This window comes from Ostrea edulis, chromosome 5 (assembly GCF_947568905.1).
Source record: "Ostrea edulis chromosome 5, xbOstEdul1.1, whole genome shotgun sequence".
Classification (NCBI taxonomy): Eukaryota; Metazoa; Mollusca; class Bivalvia; order Ostreida; family Ostreidae; genus Ostrea; species Ostrea edulis.
In genome coordinates this window covers 42,420,734-42,440,961 of record NC_079168.1, presented here as the reverse complement: position 1 = coordinate 42,440,961, position 20,228 = coordinate 42,420,734, and the positions used below count along the sequence as shown (strand labels likewise).

Genomic DNA, 20,228 nt, shown 5'->3' with positions numbered 1-20,228 from the left:
TACATACGAGCAACGAAATAACACGTTATAACAATCCATGTATACCTATAACTACTCCCTGAATACCTATTGTTTACTTAGTTTGTGTATCAGTTGAATTCGGGTGATGAAACTATGTATGAGAAACTTACTGAACACATTCACTTATGCAGTGATGAATATTTGTTCCTCTCCCGTATTCCCGTGGGGATCCGGGTTAGAAATAGGTCCTCAGTACCCCCCTTGCTTGTCGACTAAATGGGACGGTCCTTCGGATGAGACCGCAAAAACCAAGGCCCCGTGTCACAGCAGGTATGACACGATACATGCAAGTAGTCTCTTGTTTTCATAAAAGATTTCGTCACATTATATATATCATGATATTTTGGGGCATTTCCTCGCAAAGGACCTCCCTACTATAGTCGTGACATACGGTCCCTGATAATTTAGTAAAACATCAGTTTGAATTATGCAATTTACAATGCCCCAAGATTATCATTAATACCTAAACTTTGAGGTTTGGCATTTTATTTTACTGAAAAGTTCGATAACATTAAGAGCTACATGTATGCCGTCTTTTGAAATCGGGGTGGGTTTTTTTCGGGGGGGGGGGGGGGGATCTGTTGATATTCATCGAATGACCGGTTTTAAAAGCCTTTGTTTATATCGAGCATAAAGTTGTTCTGATTTCCTACTATAAGTCGTTTTTGTAATAAAGAAAATTATATCCAAAAGGCAAAACTGGACAATCTTGTGCTGGTGATGAAATTCATAAAAATAAATACAATAAAAATCTACAAAAACTATACGTTTTCACTCTAACTCATTTACCTGTATCGACCTCAGGTAGTAATTCTGTAGTTTTCAGGCTAAGGGTGACCATTTAAATAATAGTTTTCCAATATCCCAGGGGAAATGGACTGTACGCTTACTGGAGATACATCAGTGTTTATTATTTACCAAGAAGTTTTATAATAGATAAATCAATTTTTTTCTTTGCAAAGAGGGATGGTAAAAAGGGACCACAGGCTACAGCTAAAGTGGGAAGGTCCTTTAAAAAATACATGTTAGGTAAGATTTTGAATACTTGGGTTTCTTTGATATTGTTATGGGTAGTCTCTTGTAAATTAATGTCACATTGTTTTCCCGTTTATATTGAATCTTTCTTTATTCTTCGGTTTATTAGTTGATCACTCTGAAAGTATGTGGAGTTGTCAATGAAAACAAAAAATCGGGATCAATGTAAAATTTTCTTTATAAATAATGACTTACTTGACTTATTTCTGTTGGCTCCCCGTGGAGCAAAGGGCTGCAACAACACCACGCCAAACGGACTCTATTCTGGGCTGTTCTCTTCAGCTGAGTCCACGTCATTCCGGTTTCCTTCACTTCGCTCTCGACGGATCTTCTCCACGACTGTTTGGGCCGTCCCACTTTCCTTTTTCCTTGTAGGTTCCACTCTAGTGTTTGTCTTGTGACGTTGTCAGTTGGTTTGCGGAGCGAATGACCTATCCAGCCCCATTTTATTTTCTTGATGTCCTGGCCGATCGGATTCTGGCTGGCTCTTTTCCATAGGTCTACGTTCGAGATCTTCTCCAGACACCTGATATTGAGGATGTGGCGCAAGCACTTGTTGGTGTTAAAGATGCGGACCTTGCTGCGCTGGGATAGGGCTCTGGAGTTTCAGATGGGTCGTAGGGTGTTGAACGCTACCCTTGCTTTGTTGATCCGGCTCTTAACGTCCTCGTCTACGCCGCCATCAATGTTGACCACGCTTCCTAGATAGACGAAGCCGTCGGTTTCCACGAGGTCCTTTCCGTGTAGCTGCAGTGGTTGGTTGCGTCGGTTGTTCATCCGCATCACCTGTTTTCTTGATGTTGATCTTCAAACCGGTCTTTTCTGCCTCCTCCGCTAGTCGGGTTAGCTTGGATTGGGTGTGAATTGGTACTTGTGAGACAGAAGGCTGATGTCATCCGCAAAATCCAGGTCCTCTATATGTTTGGTGAGGGTCCACTGGATGCCGGTGTTCCTGCCCTCTGTGGTTCTTCTCATGATCCAGTCTATGACGATCAGGAAAATTGTCGGCGACAGTATACAGCCTTGACTCGCTTCTGTCTTCACTTCGAAGGGGTTGGTCATCTTCCTGTTGTGGATGATCTGGCAGGTGAGTCCTCGTACAGCTTCTTGGTGATACTGATGAACTTCTGTAGGATTCCGTAGTCCTGCATCAGCTTCCAGATAGTCTCCCTGTCGACTGCTTTCTCGAAGTCGACAAAGGTCGTGTAGAAGGGAGACTGCCACTCTGCGCATTCCTCAATGATGATACGCAGAGTGGCGATATGGTCCGTGCACGATCGCGCCTGCCTGCTCTGCTCTCAGCTCCTTGTCCAATTCCTCCTTCATTCTCTCCAGGACGATTCTTGTGAGCAATTTGCTAGGAATGGACAGCAGCATGATTCCTCGCCAGTTGCTGCACTGGGAGAGGTAGCCTTTCTTCGGAAGCTTCACCAGGTACCCAAGCTTCCAGTCGGCAGGCACTTGCTCCTGTTCCCATATCTTCACAAGAAGACGATGTAACATCTCTGCTGCTGTTGCCGCTTCGACTTTTAGAGCTTCTAGGGGGATGCCGTCCGGACCTGCTGCCTTACCATTCTTCAAGGACTTGATGGCTTTGATGATCTCTGCCTTGGTTGGTGGATTGGTGTTGATGCTGAGGGGCTCTTCTGCTGGTGTTATGTCGGGAACTGCTTGCGGTGGTGGTCGGTTGAGGACTTCTTCAAAATGCTCCACCCATCTTCTTCTTTGCTCCTCGTCGATTTTCCTGCTCTTGTCCTTGACTGGTTTACTCGGGTTGAATTTCTTTCCTGACAGGGCCCTGGTGATCTCATACACTCTTTTCATGTTGTTCTGTCTGGCTGCTGTTTCTGTCTCTTCTGTCAGATTGTGCACAAATTGCCCTTTTGTCATGCCTTGCGCTCTTCTTCACTTCTCGGTTCAGCTCCCAATATTGTGCTCTGAGGTCCGCCTTCATTTGTTGATCGTGACATCTGTTGATTCCCTGTTTCAACTCTCTCCTCTATATCTTCTCCCAGGTTTCATTCGTCAACCACTCCTTCTGCTCTCTCTCTCTCTCTTTCCTCCCCAGGACTTTGGTGCAAGCCTCCTTCCAGGTTTTCTGTACTTCTGTCCAGTGGTTTCTACTGTCTCTTCGGCCAGATCTACTAGCGTCTCGAACCTGTTCCTGACTTCACAGTTGAACTCTTCTATTTTCTTCCTGTCTTTCAGATACTGTGTGTTGAACTTGTGGTGTGGTCTTCCTGCAGAGTCACAAAAGGAGCTTGGTCTTTAGTGTCGCCACTAGCAACTGATGATCCGAGGCTGCGTCGGCGCCGCGCCTTGCTCTGACGTCCTGCACACTTCGTCTCCACTTGCGGTCGATAGTGAAGTGGTCGATCTGATTGTCAGTCTTTCCATCTGGTAAAGGTCAAGTGGTCTTGTGGATCTTTTTGTGTGGGTAGATGGTGCCGCCTATGACTAGGTCGTTGAAGGAACAGAAGTCTGTGAACAGCTCTCCGTTTTCGTTGCATGTACCTACGCCATGTCTGCCCATGATGAATACTTTGCCTGTGTTGTCGTCACCCACCTTGGCGTTCAAGTCGCCCATGACGATCTTCATGTCTCTTCGCGGAGTCCGGTCCAAAACCGACTGCAGAGAACTGTAGAAGTCTTCCTTTTCTTCTTCCTGTGTTACGTAAGTTGGTGCATAACACTGTATGACTGTGGTCTTCCTTCCCTTGGAGTGGAACCTGGCTGCCATAAGTCTTGGTGAGACGGGTTCCCATGCCACCAGCGCTCTCATAGCCTCCGGCGCCAACAGAAGCGCGACTCCTTGGGTGTGATCGTGGTCCATGTCTTCATGTGCGGAATAGAGATGGTGTCTCCTGAAGACAGTCTGGTCTGGCCGTATCCGTTCCATCGGGTCTCGCATAGTCCAAGAACCTTTATGTTGTATCTCTTCATCTCTCTGGCCACCTGCGACGATTTGCCGCTCTCGTTTAGGGTTCTGATGTTCCAGGTCCCTATCCTGGTTTGGCCTTGGTTGTAAGAAGACTAGTCGACGAGTTGGCTTCCCGAAGGCTTTCACCAGCACGCGTCATGGTCCCCGCTGAAGAGGGGTTTAGTTGTCACTAATTTATAGATAATAGTGGCAACTAAAAACCTCAAAAACGGGACTAGAAATTTACGAGGTTACTAACAAGTTACAATTCATACCCTTATATTTATATTACAAATTGCATTTTCCTTTATGAATAAACCAATTTCAGCGCGCGACACAATCCGTTCACATTGACTATGAACGGATTATGAATTAGCTTAAAGCACGAGACTGAGAGTAACAATTTGAAAAAAAAAATAGAACATCTGTTACAAAGATTTCGCAAGTCACACCTTTGGATTAAGATTGTAAACTTACGTGGATTATCATCCCGATCTTGCGGTCTCCTACCTCCAAAATACAGTGCACCTTGCAATGTTGATACAAGGGAGGATGAGACGAAATGTGACGTCATGTCTGTGTAAACGTACGTCACAATAACTACTGTGACTGAGGCTAGGAGTTCGTTTTATGCAACAAAATAGAAGCAATGTAAACAAACGGTGTTTTAGTAAATGAATATAAATATAAGAAATGAACATCACTTTTGAGCTGTTCATGGTCAATATTGAGGCAAATTCTCTGCGAATCGCTAGAGCGATTCAAAGAATTTACCTCAAATCCAAATCCGTTCATACTGACCATGAACAGCTCAAAAGTTATGTTCATTTCTTAAGCAAGCATTTTCTGGTTCCATTCCGTTTCGCTAAATACCAATGGATATTAGTATTTAGCGGAACAGAACAAAACACACCGAAATTGAAGTGTCATTATTCAACTCATTCTACACCTGCAAGTATTCTGTTATTATTCAATTATTGCAGATATCGGACACAACTGCAATATAAATACCCGTGATCTGGAGCTGTTCCTCCAATTCAGTGAAAACACCTATAGGAAGTATCGAACTCATTTGTTTTAATATTTTATATCATTTTCTGACACTTTAAACGAGACTGTTGAAACCCCTGTACCATCAACTTGTTTGTCAGTAGCTTGTCTCGATTTAAAAACTGACCATACGCAGAACAAGCTCTTACCTATCGAATCAGTTGAGATGGATCATATGCAGGTGATAATGGAATATTGCTACATAAATATGGGAAGTTGACGATGGAGAAGCTGAAATCATCCCGTTTGTCATTCAATTGAGATGTCAGTTTGTCGTTAATGTCATGTCTTATATTTCATGATTAAAAATGCATTCTACAAATGAGTTGTTTTTATCATTATTTTGAAATTAAAAATAGCCCGTGAAAACTAAAATAAACGATGATTGCAGGTAAAATTACGCAATTGAAGGTTTCTAAATGATTTGCATAGTAATGCATTCAGTAGAAACCTCTCATCGCTGTAAACTAGTATTGATGGTCGCCACAAATCCTTCTTTGAAACAATAAGTAGGTGTGAACGTGATTGGGTTTTCTTCATATCAATTTATAAACTCATCGCTGGGCACCACTAGTAGCTATCTTTTCTCACTTACATGTAGCCGCCTACTAATGGCCACCTTTTCTCAAGTAGCCAGTCATTGGTAGCTAATTTTACTGATATTGGTTGAACTGCAGAACTGTACCTCTCTGAAAAAAATATTGAGACGGATCAGAGAGTTACAGACCCACCCCTTACAAAAACGTTCGATGTACAGCGCAAGGAAAAAAATGCGCACAGTTGAGGACTTATATAGTTGTATTCTTGCATCGCCGTCTCATAAATTTAATATTAAAAAAATCCTACTCATATTTTTCTACTACATGTATACTTGTGTCCAAACATACCTTCAAACATTCATTAAGGAGGTGTGCTACACCAGAGAAATTTGATGTAGATGAAAAGTGTAGGATATGTACAAAAATATTTTGAATTTTCAAATTTACTTTATTTTGTCAAAAAATACAATTTTAGTAGAAGGTAATCTGAAAAAATTTTAAAACCCCTGCTGGACTCGAACCTGCGACCTACAGTTCAGCAGTCGGTATTCTAACCTACTGAACTACTCGGCTAGGTATTTAAATGGAAAAGGAAGAGTCAAATATTGCTGATATCGATTTTGTCATCCATGTTTTTAAAGGAAGTCAGCCATTATGACGATGTAGAGTACTACGTTAAAGCCCCATACGACGAAAACTCGCACTTTTTAATGACTTCATTGACGTAGCTAGGTTGAATAGGGTCTAGTTCTTTCAAATTATAAACAACTTGGTACATACATACATGTATCAACATAATTGAACAAAAAGTGTGACCTACCCTGAGGCTAGAAGTTTTGCTTTGAACTCAAATAACTATTAAAACATAGGATGATTTTAGTACAATATATTTAATTCACAATGACGTTCATATGAGACTGATGAAATAATGCAGCATTTTACATGTAGAGTAATACAACAAAGTTCTATTCCTTATCCAGAATACTATCTAACCAGTCCTCCAGGTCATCACCTGTAAATGAAAAGATAAAAAATTAATTAAATACACGCCTAATGCCGGAGGGTCAGTGACACAATATACGAAACTCTCTCCTTTGAAAATTGAATTAATTTTTATAAGTTCACTTTGTATCACTGACACTGGATATTACTACCAGTAGAAGCGAGGTCTTTTGAAGTAATAACATGACTGGTTGATTTTTTTTACGTCCCGTCGAGAATTTTTCACTCATATTGAGACGTCACCAGCTGTAGGTGAAGTATCACAAATTTAGACTTATGCTTAGCGCTCATGGCCGAAACAGGTGCCTGTGAGAAGAGTTTGATGACATTTTGAATGATGTAAACTAGAGGTCAATATTTTACTGTGCCCATGAAAGGTGTAGATAATGAACAGTGATCAATTTCATAACTCATATAAGGAATACAAAATAAAGACTTGAGCAAACATGGACCCCTGGACATATCAGAGATGGGATCAGGTGCCTAGGAGGATTATGCATCCCATGTCAACAAGTCACACCTGCCGTGAGCCTTATGTCTTGATCAGGTAAATGGAGTCATCTGTAGTACAAATAAGTGTGCCAAGAACGTCCTGGCAGTAGTAACAATCGGTATGAAACATGTCAGACAGCATTTGACCCAATGATAGGTTTAATGGCCAACTAAATGATTATAACGACCACAAAATTTGTAAAATGCCGATTTCAAACGAGAGCAAACATGAATCTACTCTATATGTGAAAACTTCCATGTAAATTTCAACATTCTGGTCCAGTGGTTTTTGAGAAGATTTTTAAATGACCCCACTCTATATTTGCCTGTTTGTGATTATCTCCCCTTTGAAGAGGACATGGCCCTTTAATTGAACAACTTGAATCCCCTTCACCCAAGCATGATGTGTATCAAGTTTGGTTGAAATTGGCCCATTACTTCTGGAGAAGATATTTTCCTATATATCAGCATGTGAAATTTTGATTCCCTTTTGTAGCCCCACCCTACCCCCGGATGCCATGATCTGAACAAACTTGAACCTACTTTATACCAGGCAGCTTTCAGGTAAATCTCCACTAATATGGCTAATTGGTTATTGAGAAGAAGACTTTTAAAGATTTCCTCTGATATATTTGCATGTAAAAAATTTGATCCCCTATTGTGGCCCCACCCTACCCCCAGGGGTCATGATTTTAACAAATTTGAATCTTCACTATCTCAAGAAGTTTTCATATAAATTTCAGTTTTTCTGGCTCAGTGGTTCTTGAGAAGATGGTATTTAATTGACCCCACCCTATTTTGGCATTTTTGTGATTATCTCCCTTTTTAAGGGGGCATGGTACTTCATTTGAACAAATTTGAATCCCCTTCACACAAGGATGATTTGAACCAAATTTGGTTGAAATTCGCCCAGTGGTTCTTGAGGAGAAGTCAAAAGTATGAAAGTTACAGACGGATGTTGGAGAATGGGAAATCAGAAAAGCTCAGGTGAGCTAAAACCCATGGGGACTTCAAGATCATGCAAAAGAATGAGCTGTGTGTGATGGCATGGAAGGACAAGAAGACAGAAATTTTATTTTTCAACAACTGCAGATCCAAACAAAATGATCTGTGTTCAGAGGAAACAGAAAAAGAGGCCCATGGGCCACATCACTCACCTGAGTCACCTTGGCCTTGCCATTGTTCATTTGTGATTTTTTAAAGATTGTTTTAATCAATCTTTATTCCCATGAGAATTTTAACCACATATTGAGGACTCAACCGAGCCCCAAAGGATCACAACATAACACAGAGATGCCTCAACATCAATATGACTAACATGATCTTGCTATTCTGGATAAGATCAAGGTCACAATGTTATTGATCATGGTGACCTTGCCATAAGAAATCTATATACAAAATATGAAAGCTCTCTCTTTAATAGTTCAGGAGATATTGAATAGATCACATTTTTTAATATTAAAGATAAGTCCAACTTCAAGGTCACAAGGTCAAACAGCAAAGTATAACAAAGTCTTGCCATAAAGAATTTATACAAATATATGAAAGCTTTATCTTAAATACTTCAGGGGATATTAAATAGGTCAAGTCTTCAAGAAAGTGGGTCAAAGTATTGTCATAAAAAAATCTATATACAAAATATGAAACACCTACCATCAAAATTTCTGAAGAAATTTAACAGATTCCATTTTCTTAAAAGTAGGTCAAATTCCAAGATCAGAAGGTCAAAATTCACAGTATGATATGAAAAGTCTTGCTGTAAGAAATCTATATACAAAATATGAAAGATCTACCTTAAATCATTCAAGAGATATTGAATAGGGCATTTTTTTTTTTTAAAGTAGGTCAAACTCTAAGGTTTAAAGATCAAACACCATTGTGTACAAGATCTTGTCATAAAGAATCTATATACAAATAATGAAAGCCCCACCTAGTATGATAGTTCTGAATATATATAATAGGTTATGTTTTCTTAAAAGTAGGTCAAACTCCATCGTTGAAAACCCACGTACTACATTTACCTCCCGTGGGACGTAACCCCGATATATTTTCGCATAACTCATTCAAATGTGTGACCTTATGTGACCTATCGAGGACCAATGAGAATCGCCATAAATATTCCCGGTACCCAAAGTGTCAGCTGTAATGGCGGCGCCCATGAAAGTGTGTGTGTTTTGTTGTGCCACTATCAAAGATATATAGATGAAAACTCCAGATATGGCACCCAAAGTGGCTGATTATTTTAACTAATACTTCACTTTTACATGTGTCCCCCCCCCCCCCTTCGGAAAATCTGGATCCGCCTCTAGTATGTTTATTATCATCACTGCGTCATGGCATGTGAATAAAATCAGTCATGCATGATGCAATTTAAAGATTAGATGCAAATTTGAATGAAGATATGGTCTTACAATCCCGTTCACATGTCATTTTGTAATTAGCGTACGTGAGACATCAATTGTGTTTACAAGAGAGAGGTGTGTAAAGAAGGTCACAATTACTGGCTCAAATTGTGCCGACAACACAAAGAGAACAAATTACGGCAGTACTTAATACGTAAGTTTAACATACCTATAGAAAATGATGAAATACCAAGTCTGTTTAAAAAAAATCAATATATGCACCCAGGAGTGCATAAGCCGAGTTGCATGGGATACATTGTAAAGTCAGGAATGATGTGGTATATTTATAATTATGAAGAACTAATTTCAGTTTTAAACTTTTCAAGTTACTGTCCAGAAACCATATTTGTCTGAAGTTTTCAATCTATTTTTGGTCACTGTGACCTTGACCTTTGACTTTTTTTCTCCAAAATCAATAGGGGCCTTGCTTTGCTGGTATCCAACAATATAACCAAGTTTCATTTGATTCAAATTAAAAAATTTCAAGTTATTCTCCGGAAACTTTTTTTTTTTGAATTTTAATTCTATTTTCGGTCACTGTGACCTTGACCTTTGACCCATTTTCTCCAAAATCAATAGGGGTCTTCCTTACCTGGTACCCAACAAAATCTTTAAGTATCATTTGATTCGAATTTAAACTTTCTGAGTTATCATCCGGAAACCAAATATTTCTGAAATTTTCATTCTATATTCTGTCACTGTGACCTTGACCTTTGACCTCCAAAATCAATAGGGGTCTTCCTTACCTGGTACCCAACAATATATCAAAGTTTCATTTGATTCGGATTTAAACTTTCTGAGTTATCATCCGGAAACCATTGCTACCGTATGATGTAACTACGAACTCGTGCTGAACATGTAGACCTGTACATAGACTCGTACGTAGTACGATAGTAAACACTTGGTAACACAGGCTTTTTCCTCCTCTGTCTTTATAGACACAAATACACCCTCCGCTTCAATAATGGAGATAAAGCATCTCGCTGAAAGTTTTGTAACTTGTCCAACTTAAACGTAGTCAAAATCTTGGCTTCGAAAGCATGTTTTTCTATGCTACCGAGGACTGAAAATAAGGGGCCTTTTCATTGGTTGAATATCGCAATAAGGAATGGTAAAGCGACCAATTGCATATAAAATCCAAGACACACCTTCCAGCGAAAATACTTGCCTTGTGTCCCACGGTAGGTAAACATTAAAGCAACCGACCGTGGGTTTCCGACGATGGTCAAATTCCTAAAGTTCAAGATCACAGGGTCAAATGTCATGATATGAAAGGTCTTGCCATAAAAAAGCTACATAGAAGATATGAAAAAACTTTACCTGTAGCATCTAAATGCTTATTACTTGGTGTTTTTTCAATTCTTTCGATCGACAACAGTGCATCCAGGTCAAGGTCATCAGCACTGGTATGCTGAAACTCTGTTTTCATATTTGAAGCCACAATGGTAGAACTCCCATTGTAAGTGTCCTTGCATGTGGAGTTTGATTTTGTTTGAGCTTTCCCATTTATGCATGCATCACTATGATCATTGCAGCTCTCTTTGGTATATCCAATATGATCTCTTTCAAGCTGTGTTTGACGAATATGCTCTGTACTGCCTGCAGTACTGTTTTGTATTGCTTGATTCTCAATGACTTTCAGTTGATCAACCTGCAAAAATTATTTTAATTTTGGCTGTTCAAGAAATGTAGCACTTATGGTCACTGATTAAAAAGGCATTGATTATTACATAATTATCATTCACATATACTTCATGGATTACTTGATTGTGTGGTCTGGTACAATCAAAACTTGAATTCAATGAAAATCATGAAACCACAAGACACAAAACAATATACCACGTATACATTCAAGTGCTGTTCAAAAAATTTTTCTGAAAGGTGTATCAGCTTGAATATTTTTTTCCAAAACTATTCCACCTGTTTAAGCATGTACAATAGACAGTTTAACTAGGAAACTAGAGATTGCTTTTATGAAAAACAATTGTCTCCCCAGCTCCCCAAATTGGAAGTGCTCCAAATGAAACCTCCTCCCCTTAACGTACTGCATTATATGGAGGAGAAAACATGTGCAGGAACATAGCCATTATGAATTCCGATAAGCCACATAGGAGAAGTGTTCACAAACTACATGTATTTTACACCCTCCACCCCTCAGATCCACTATAAATTTAAGGGTAACAATTGGATCTTCCTATCCCTACAATATGCACATCTGCAAATGGCATTGAAGTAATGTACAAAATGTCAAGTCTATCAGATAAGACATATAGGAGGAGAAGTATTCACAAGCTATTTTAACATCCTCCACCCCTCTTAGATCCACTATAACTTTTAGGAAAATGATTGGATTCTCCTGTTTCGACAATATGCACATCTAACAATGGCCATGAAGCATTGTACAAAGTTTCAAATCTATCAGATAAGACATATAGGAGAAGTGTTCACAAGCTATTTTAAATCCTCCACCCCTCTTAGATCCACTTTAACTTTTAGAAAAATAATTGGATCCTCCTGTCTTGACAATATGCACATCTACAAATGGCAATTAAGCATTGTACAAAGTTCTAAATCTATCAGATAAGCCATATAGGAGAAGACATGTTCACAAGCTATTTTACATCCTCCAACCCTCTTAGATCCACTTTAACTTTTAGGAAAATAATTGGATCCTCCTGTCTTGACAACATGCACATCTACAAATGACAATGAAGCATTGTGCAAAGTTTCAAGTCTATCCAACAAGCCATATAGAAGGAGAAGATTTTGTGACAGACGGACAGATGGATGGACGGACAGAAAGTACAAAAAGTACAGAAAGTACAAAAACAATATGTCTCCCCCTAATTATTTAACATTTTCAGTGAACATGGTGTTAAATCTATATTACAAATTGCATTTTCCTCCATGAACCATAAACAGATCATGAACTAGTTGAAAGCACACAAGTGAAAATTTGAGAGCGTAATAATTCTAACTAGAAATATGTCCAAAGGACATGAATGCCCCACCTGATGTCGGGTGTAACCCAATGAAATCGGGTGAGTTGGCAACTATGTGAAGGGAACATAGCCCTTCATTTGAACAAATTTGAATCCCTTTCACCCAAGGATAATAGTTTGATTGAAGTTAGCCTGCTGGTTCTGGAGAAGAAAATTTTTATAATTTGTTGGTGTATTTTCACTATTTCACTTCTATTAACCCTAGGAGAGGGGCATTGCCTCTCATTTGAACAAACTTGAATCCCCTTCACCCAAAAATGCTTTGTGCCAAGTTCGGTTGAAATTGGTCAGATGGTTATGAAGAAGAAGATGAAAATGTGGAAAGTTTACAACAACAACAGAAAGTTTTGATCAGAAACGCTCACATGAGCCTTTGGCTTAAGTGAGCTAAAAAACCCAGGGATTATTGGTATTTTCTCATGGCCTGATGTTCTGCCCCATTCACAATGGAAAATTGATTTAATTTTTTCATTTTGTGGAAAAAAATTAAAATACATCCATATTGAATATACTACACTACACCAAATTTCACTTGATTATAAGGTGTAAACCGACTACACCGGGTGTACAAGCGCACCCTATATTTGACATGTGTATGATTCCTTACTGTGAAATGTTCCTTGCCAAGATTCAACTTTTGACAGAGAGTTAGACAATCCAGACTGTCAGCCAGAGCCACCATATCAATTGTCGTCTGTTCACACTGTGGATTGGAATCGTCCTCTTCCCAAAATACTTCATCCTTGAATCGAAACTGAGCTGCTGATGCTCCTAAAATGGCAGAATTTCACACACTTCAAATTAGACTTTATATTTAACAAGAGGCCCAGCCTTATTGGTCACCTGGGTTAATTCATACATTTTAAGAAACACTGATAATTTTCACGTGTGCACAATACATTTGAAGAAGCACTGATAATCTAATGCATATTCACGCATTTACAAAGTCATTTTAGCATATAGGGCACTGTTTAAATACTGGTAATAGTCTCTAAGAAAATGGTTCCTTTGCATCTTTTTATAATTCTTATCAAATTTTGCTTTGAAACTTGTTTGTAGATAATCATAAATGCAAATTATAAATTTGTCAGGACTTCAAATGCATTAGCTCATATGTCACATATTATCAGACCCCAGGTGCTGTTTCTGTTTAACTTCATCAATAATATCCCTCTGATGATATTATGTGGGCAATTACATGTAATTTGTTATTTTACCATTTCTCTTTTCTGGCATAACACCTCTTACCTTTAATTTACAATTCCACTTTGCAAATCACAATATATGAGTCCTGTTTAGCAAGAAAAATGTGGTTTTATAATATCATTTTTATTACTTATATAGGCCTATATTTCATCATGAACTTGGAATTTAAGTTTGAATATATTGAGCTGAAATTCAAATTCCTGACAGATGCTTCATCATTGAGATTTAGAGCAAATGTCAATTTGTAAATGTTGATCTTTCAGTCACTATGTGGTTTGATAAACTGGAGTGGCTCTATACTGCTATCTGCAAACCAGTCTACTTTGATACAGGGAATTGAAATCACAGATGGAATAAGCCATGACGTGTTGAAATTCACTTCAAAAGCTCCATCTTTGACAAACTCTAATGACAAGAGGCTCCACCCTTTCTCCATTTTGTAGGTCCAATTTGGAGGCTTTAGAGTCAGCATTTTACACTAAGCCCTAACGTACACCCAACTTCATCTCATCGTCACCACCTCTTGTAAACAGGGTTACACATGCACTACTTAGGATCTGCACCTATATGTGCATTGTGTTTGTTCAATTAAATAACAAATTGGTTAGCTGACTGTAATCCATGTTGTGTTTTATCAAAAGTGACATGGAAGGCAGTACATATCCCGTGTATAATCATCTTTTGTAATGTTTAATGTATCTAGCTTTTTTGTAACTTTTTCCATAACTTTTGTTAGGTATAACTGTTTTGTAACTTTGTTCCAGCTGTTTATATGAGTATAACTTAAGTATAACTTTTTGATAACTATTTTGTAACTTTTATGAAGTATAACTTTGTTGAAGTACAACTTTTTGATAACTTTTATGCACTTGCTGTATTCATGTTGAAATAAAAGATGATAACTTATACACGAGTATAACTTTTTAGGAACTTAGTTATAAGTAAAGTATAACTTTATTTGAAGAAGTGGTTCCAAACTCCGATAACTTAGTTATAACTTTTTTCGGTATGGGTAGGAGAGAAAATATCTTAATAAGTTGGAAGAGCTTGATTCCAATCCTTTTGCATGTATCATGCACAATTAGTCTACTTTGAATACGCTGGTTTCAAGATACATCCGAGTTAATTCCCTTTGGAGAACTCTCGTACATAGTAAGGCGCAAAACAACTTGTTTACACGCAGGAGTGGGACAAATACTCATCATTATATAAGTGAATGTGCTCAGTAAGTTTCTCATACGCAGTTTCATCACCCAATTTCAACTGATACACAAACTACATGTAAGTAAATGATAAGTATTCAAGGAGTAATTAAATACTTGGAATTCTTATTTTATCACATTATTTTGTTGCACCTACCTATCATACCTAGGATTTTACCTGCAAATATGGCATTGTATTTATGTTCCCACTTTGGTAAATAATTCCTTTTGATAGTATTTTATATTTCCTACATTAAAATTTTAACGAGAAGTCGGTTTTAATACATTTTATCATCTTTCTCACTTACTGCAAGATCCACTTTGTCCAATCTGATTAAAATCAGATCCTCGATCCGCTCCTCTCTTTTTTCGTGCGGATCGAGGATCTGATTTTAATCAGATTGCACTTTGTCCCATTTATAGGCATCCAAAGTTACACTAAATGCACCTCCTACACAGGAGAGCTATATAATCTCAAAACTGGCACATCAAACCTTGTGTTTTCCGAGCTATGACGAATTCATTACCTGCACATCTCAAGAGTTTTTCAAAGTTTTCTCCCTTTTGCAACGGTCCAATGTAAGGATCCTCCTCAGTTTGGCTCTCGTACTTCTCCCAATTACTGCTCAACTTCCGTCTAGAAAATTTGGTGGCATAAGAGTTTCTACTGTCTTGGTTGTCATCCTAATTTAGATAAAAATTGTATGCCATGAAAATATTTGCTTCTAATGCATTCCAGAATGAAAAAGGAATTTCCAGGAGTACTTTTTCTTGGTTTTATAGCTAATTTGTCATAGAGAAAATTAAGTATGGTAGAGGGGTGTTCGCCTATCTCAAATGTTGATGGGGGAACATTCCTCTATCTTCAGTGGATCTTATTGCTCAAAATGTCTGGAGAATTCCCAGTTGTAATAATTAATACATCGGAGAATATTCTTCCATCTTCATTGAAATTTTATATACACTGACTGTACAACGTGTTTTGAGAGATTTCCAGTTGCAATAATACAATACATGTACATATGGGAGGTTGGGGGGGGGGGGGGGGGGGTAAATATGCATGCAAGAAGTTTTACTTAAGTCACAGTATATCTAAAATATATTTATGTGCTATAATTATATCAATATTCCAATTGGCGCACATAGCCAATTGAGTACAAACTAGTTTTTCAAGCATGTGAGAATTAGTGTGAATGTTTGTACTGTACAGATGGCAATTATTTCTATTTTTAGTTTAACTCTTATGTTTGACTGACCTGGTCTGAGTTCAAAATACTGTGGACCAATGGATTTTACTGAATACATCATGTCTTTACTAACCTATGAACTATATAAAGTTAGAAACCCCACCAAAATCCCCACTCTAAGCTTTATACCTTTACAGTTATATTGGACAGTCTTGTATATCGATTCACTCAATGTAACGATAAAATTTTTTCACTTACAATATTTGGATGCCTGGTAAGATTTACATTCATCTTGTAATTCATTTACTTGTTAAACATACATAATTATAATGGTGATGGTATTAATATTTTTCTTATGACCATCGTTTATCGTAAATGTTTTAATGTCTTTATGTTTTGTGTTTTATGTATATATATTGTCTTGTGTGCATGTTTGTGAGAGTGTTTTTATATTTTCTAGGTTTTTCCCTTGTATTCTTCAAATAAATCATTTGTCAGATTGTGTTGTTTAAAACAAAACAGTGACCCTGTGACACTAAGTATTCTGGGTTGTTTTGTTGTTGTTGTTGTTGTTTTTTTGTTGTTTCAAGGTTTCTCTGATCCATGTCACTTTGTTGATGATAAAGGTATAAGAAAACAGATACAACAAGACTCTATCTGATGTAGATGTTGGTAAAAGAATGTTTTTGGTTTTCTCCCCTCCAAAGGTTTATGATTTTGAAACAAGAAGCCCACAGGCCTTATCTTGTAGCTCACTACACTAAAGCATATATCCTTTATAGCACTACATCACAAGATGGCGATTTAAATGTTTTGTGAAATTATTTGTATCAATACGGAAGTTCCGAATTCCCCAAGAGTTATTTCCCTTTGTCGAACTCTTCCGTAAATGATGACATAAAATATGATGACAGTGGGTACATTTGCTTATTACTATCATTGTATTATTTCTTAAAAGATGATATCCAGAGTTTCTGAGACCATCCTATCTCAGGGAAAAGGCAACTTTAGTGAGTTTATGAGTATTGATAAAAAAATGACTCAAACAAATATTGTTAATTGCCATCTTTCTTTGATAAAAGCGTCACTCATGTAGAAGAGGAAACGAATAATGATTCAATAGCCAATTTGATGATCTTATTCAAACAAATTATGCTTGATATGGCCAGAATATGCATACCAGTGATTGATATAAACAAAAGTTAAGCTTTTATTACATTAATCATACGTAATCGTTATGTACAATGCCAGTCTACGATATAATGTATACATTGTGTACCCACCATAAGTCATAAAATGCGAAAGAGTTTGACAAAGGGAAATAACTTTTGGGTAACTCGGAAATTGCGTCTTGATTTGTTTGTCCATCATCATATCTCAGTGGTTAAAGCATTGGGCTGGTGAACAACAGGTCTCGAGTTCAAATCTACCAGTCTTTTGTTCATATGTGTTGGAATAAATTTCTGAAATTCATGTTTTTTCCCCAAATTTGCATATTTTATGCCTTTTTGACATATATGCTTATTACATATCATCATATCTTTTATGATTAAATCAATTCGTACTGATTTGAGAAACTATTTCAGGGTGTAGTGAGCCACCTTAAAAGTATCATTAGTCTAAGGGTCTTAGGCTAAAAATCTAGAAAAAAAATTCCTATTCTAAAAATATTGAAGCTAAATTCTAATATTCAGCAACAGTATAATACAAGTTGGTTCTTAAAACTTCAATGCCCTCAAAAGTGTATATACATGATGAATAGCTTTACATAAATATAATATGTATATCATCAGCAAATGATATTACTAATACGCAATTTCCGAGTTGCCAAATAGTTCTTTCCCTTTGTGGAACTCTTATATGCACAGTGAGACGCAAAACATACTTTTCTCCACACGCGGTGGGTACAAATGCTTATCGCTGCCTTCATATATTGCTTAAAATTAATTATGCATGATTATCAGACATCATGCAACCACCCAAACTGCTGGGACACACAATTTTAGTAAGATTATGATTATTTGATAATAAAATAGTTCAAACAAAAATCGTGCAGATGAGAAAATAATTAAAAATAGATTAATATTTCATATAATGGCCTAATTCACACAAATAGTATTCTTGATATGGTCAGTTTGATATGTATACTAACAGCTGATATAAACAAAATTTACACTTTCATAACTGTTATCCTTATTCACATAGCTAGTCTATAATATATGTACACATCTTGTACCCACCCAAACTTTCAACAGAATATTGAACGTACCTCCATCACAGAAGAGCTGATATCTCAGAACGTGTATTTGGACCCACCCTTAAGTGAAAACCCTGGGGTTGTGAAATTCATCAATTTTTGTACAACCTTTTCTGTTTTTCCTAAATATGCATTCTGTTTTTATACAGTATCAGTAAACTTAAAAAAGTCCTTCAAATGATAAAGACAATAACCACTATAATAATAATTGTGGCTCCACCCTGAAACCCAACTCAGTGGCAGATCTAGACCTTACTGTGGGGGGATTTTGAGGCCTAAAGGGCTGAAGGGGAAAGGCATGGGAGGGGGTTAACCGCCTCCCATGGGGGGGGGGGGGTCTCCCCCGGAGAAATTTTAAAAAGATTGATTCAAAATGGTGCATTTTAATGCATTTTCAACTGAAATTCTTGTTCCTTCTTCTTTTTATATATGGTCACTACATCTTTTATAGGTTCAGGGGATTCCCATCCTGGAGTCAGAACCTCTAGTAACCTGGGGATCATGAAATTTACAAAGGCAAAGGCAACTAACCTAGCTTTTTTCGAATGTGTAACTCAACAATTTACAATTAGCCATGGTAGGGCTAAACAGGTTGGGAACACTTCCTCTATAGCGAGATATTTTCGCTAAAACGCGATTATCCCTCTTTAGCAAGAAAATAGAAAACATTACCATGAACAGGTGTTTTGGCATCTTTATTGAAAATAATGGCAAATCCCATGCAGCGCTGAATAAGTGCGACACACACTCAACATGACGCGAATTGTTTCTATAAAATTGAGAACATAGTCAAGAAATTGGATATCAAGTAGCTGCATAAGAGGGAAGCAGTCTGAAATTCATTGTGCACATCGTGAGTGTTTTTGTTTTGATTAATGTATATTTGCAGAAATAGCACTTTTTCATCTTTTCACATGAAACACGAAGAATTGTACTCCATGGGTATTTTTCTCGGTTGGACGGGATATATTTACTCTCACTAGAGAGGGATAATCGCGTTTTCGCGAGAAGACCTCGCTGTAGGGGAAGTGTTCCCAACTTGCTAAATGTACATCACTACATGCTTACCGAGTTGTCGCATTGAACAGGGTTTTTTGCCGAGTTCAACGATACTTTATGAGCATTTCCTTTTTTACATCTTTTATTTTCTTCCGTTATCCCATGTTTCCTTTTGTACTCTGCGCTTTTTTTCCATTTGTGTTCATCTGGGCGCATTTTGGTAGCTTAAAATGAAAGTAGAGTTGTTTGTTATTTTTTAATGTGGTGCTCGGAATTAGGAATTACCGCAATAACCGTTTAATACCGCTTTAACACATTAAAAGGAGGGAAAACTGATAATGCGGAATAATAACCATGGGATATTTGGACAATACTCTTACATGGTTTTAAACTCTACAGTAAATTACCACTATACAGCTGATTTGATCGGAAAGCAGACCAACTCGGGCACCATTGCTTGTTTGACGTTTTCAATCTGTGACGTTTTATACAGTATACCACACCCGATTGTTAAATTTGTAAACCGACTAGAAAGTTCCAGTTATAACTTCTTTGTCCGATGTTTGTAGTTTACGAAAACTGTACGAGTCAAATTTAGCATTCAAATGTGAATCTTAGATATATTTACCATGAATTATTATAGTATCAAGTCCGCACTAGTTCCAATGGTACAAAGCAATGTAATATCTATATTGATCTCTAAAAGGCTCATAGCTTGCAATCTAAGCCTGAACAAGTTAAAAATCATACATAGGCGTGACCCTCACAGTGGAATTCAAACTGTTTTTAGTGAGTTTGTGTTTGGTTTAAAGAAACCCAGAATTATAAATCCTCAGAAAATCATCAGCAAAGCTGTTGAATATTTGAACTCTTCTTCACAAGTACTTTCAAGAAACAAAATTATTTGTACATGA

General features: G+C 37.5%; 2 protein-coding genes across 5 annotated transcripts; both read right to left on the bottom strand.

Moving 5' to 3' along the window:
- Positions 1–3,463: 3,463 nt before the first annotated feature.
- Positions 3,464–3,967, bottom strand: LOC130054954 (craniofacial development protein 2-like). Its single transcript, XM_056166084.1, has one exon. The coding sequence runs from the start codon at positions 3,965–3,967 to the stop codon at positions 3,464–3,466; it is 504 nt and encodes a 167-aa protein (XP_056022059.1).
- A 2,469-nt stretch (positions 3,968–6,436) lies between these two features.
- Positions 6,437–19,807, bottom strand: LOC125652345 (uncharacterized). Of its 4 annotated transcripts, none has more exons than XM_048881490.2 (6): positions 19,722–19,807; positions 19,384–19,538; positions 15,399–15,555; positions 13,071–13,234; positions 10,782–11,112; positions 6,437–6,577 (listed from the first exon to the last, which is right to left on the bottom strand). In XM_048881490.2, the coding sequence occupies exons 2-6, from the start codon at positions 19,528–19,530 to the stop codon at positions 6,531–6,533; spliced, it is 846 nt and encodes a 281-aa protein (XP_048737447.1). In that variant the 5' UTR covers positions 19,531–19,538; positions 19,722–19,807; the 3' UTR covers positions 6,437–6,530. The 4 variants fall into 4 exon arrangements, with proteins under 4 accessions (XP_048737447.1, XP_048737448.1, XP_056020482.1 ...); XM_048881491.2 differs by having other exon boundaries at positions 19,695–19,796; XM_056164507.1 differs by lacking the exon at positions 6,437–6,577 and having other exon boundaries at positions 7,389–11,112.
- Between the last annotated feature and the right edge of the window lie 421 nt (positions 19,808–20,228).

Coding starts and splice junctions, on each gene's coding strand:
- LOC125652345 (XM_056164507.1), bottom strand. CDS start 19,530: ATGCGCCCAGATGAACACAAATGGAAAAAAAGCGCAGAGTACAAAAGG. Junction 13,235..15,398: donor AAAACTCTTGAGATGTGCAG/GTAATGAATTCG, acceptor CTGCCATTTTAG/GAGCATCAGCAGCTCAGTTT. Junction 11,113..13,070: donor TTGGCAAGGAACATTTCACA/GTAAGGAATCAT, acceptor TAATTTTTGCAG/GTTGATCAACTGAAAGTCAT.
- LOC130054954 (XM_056166084.1), bottom strand. CDS start 3,967: ATGCGAGACCCGATGGAACGGATACGGCCAGACCAGACTGTCTTCAGG.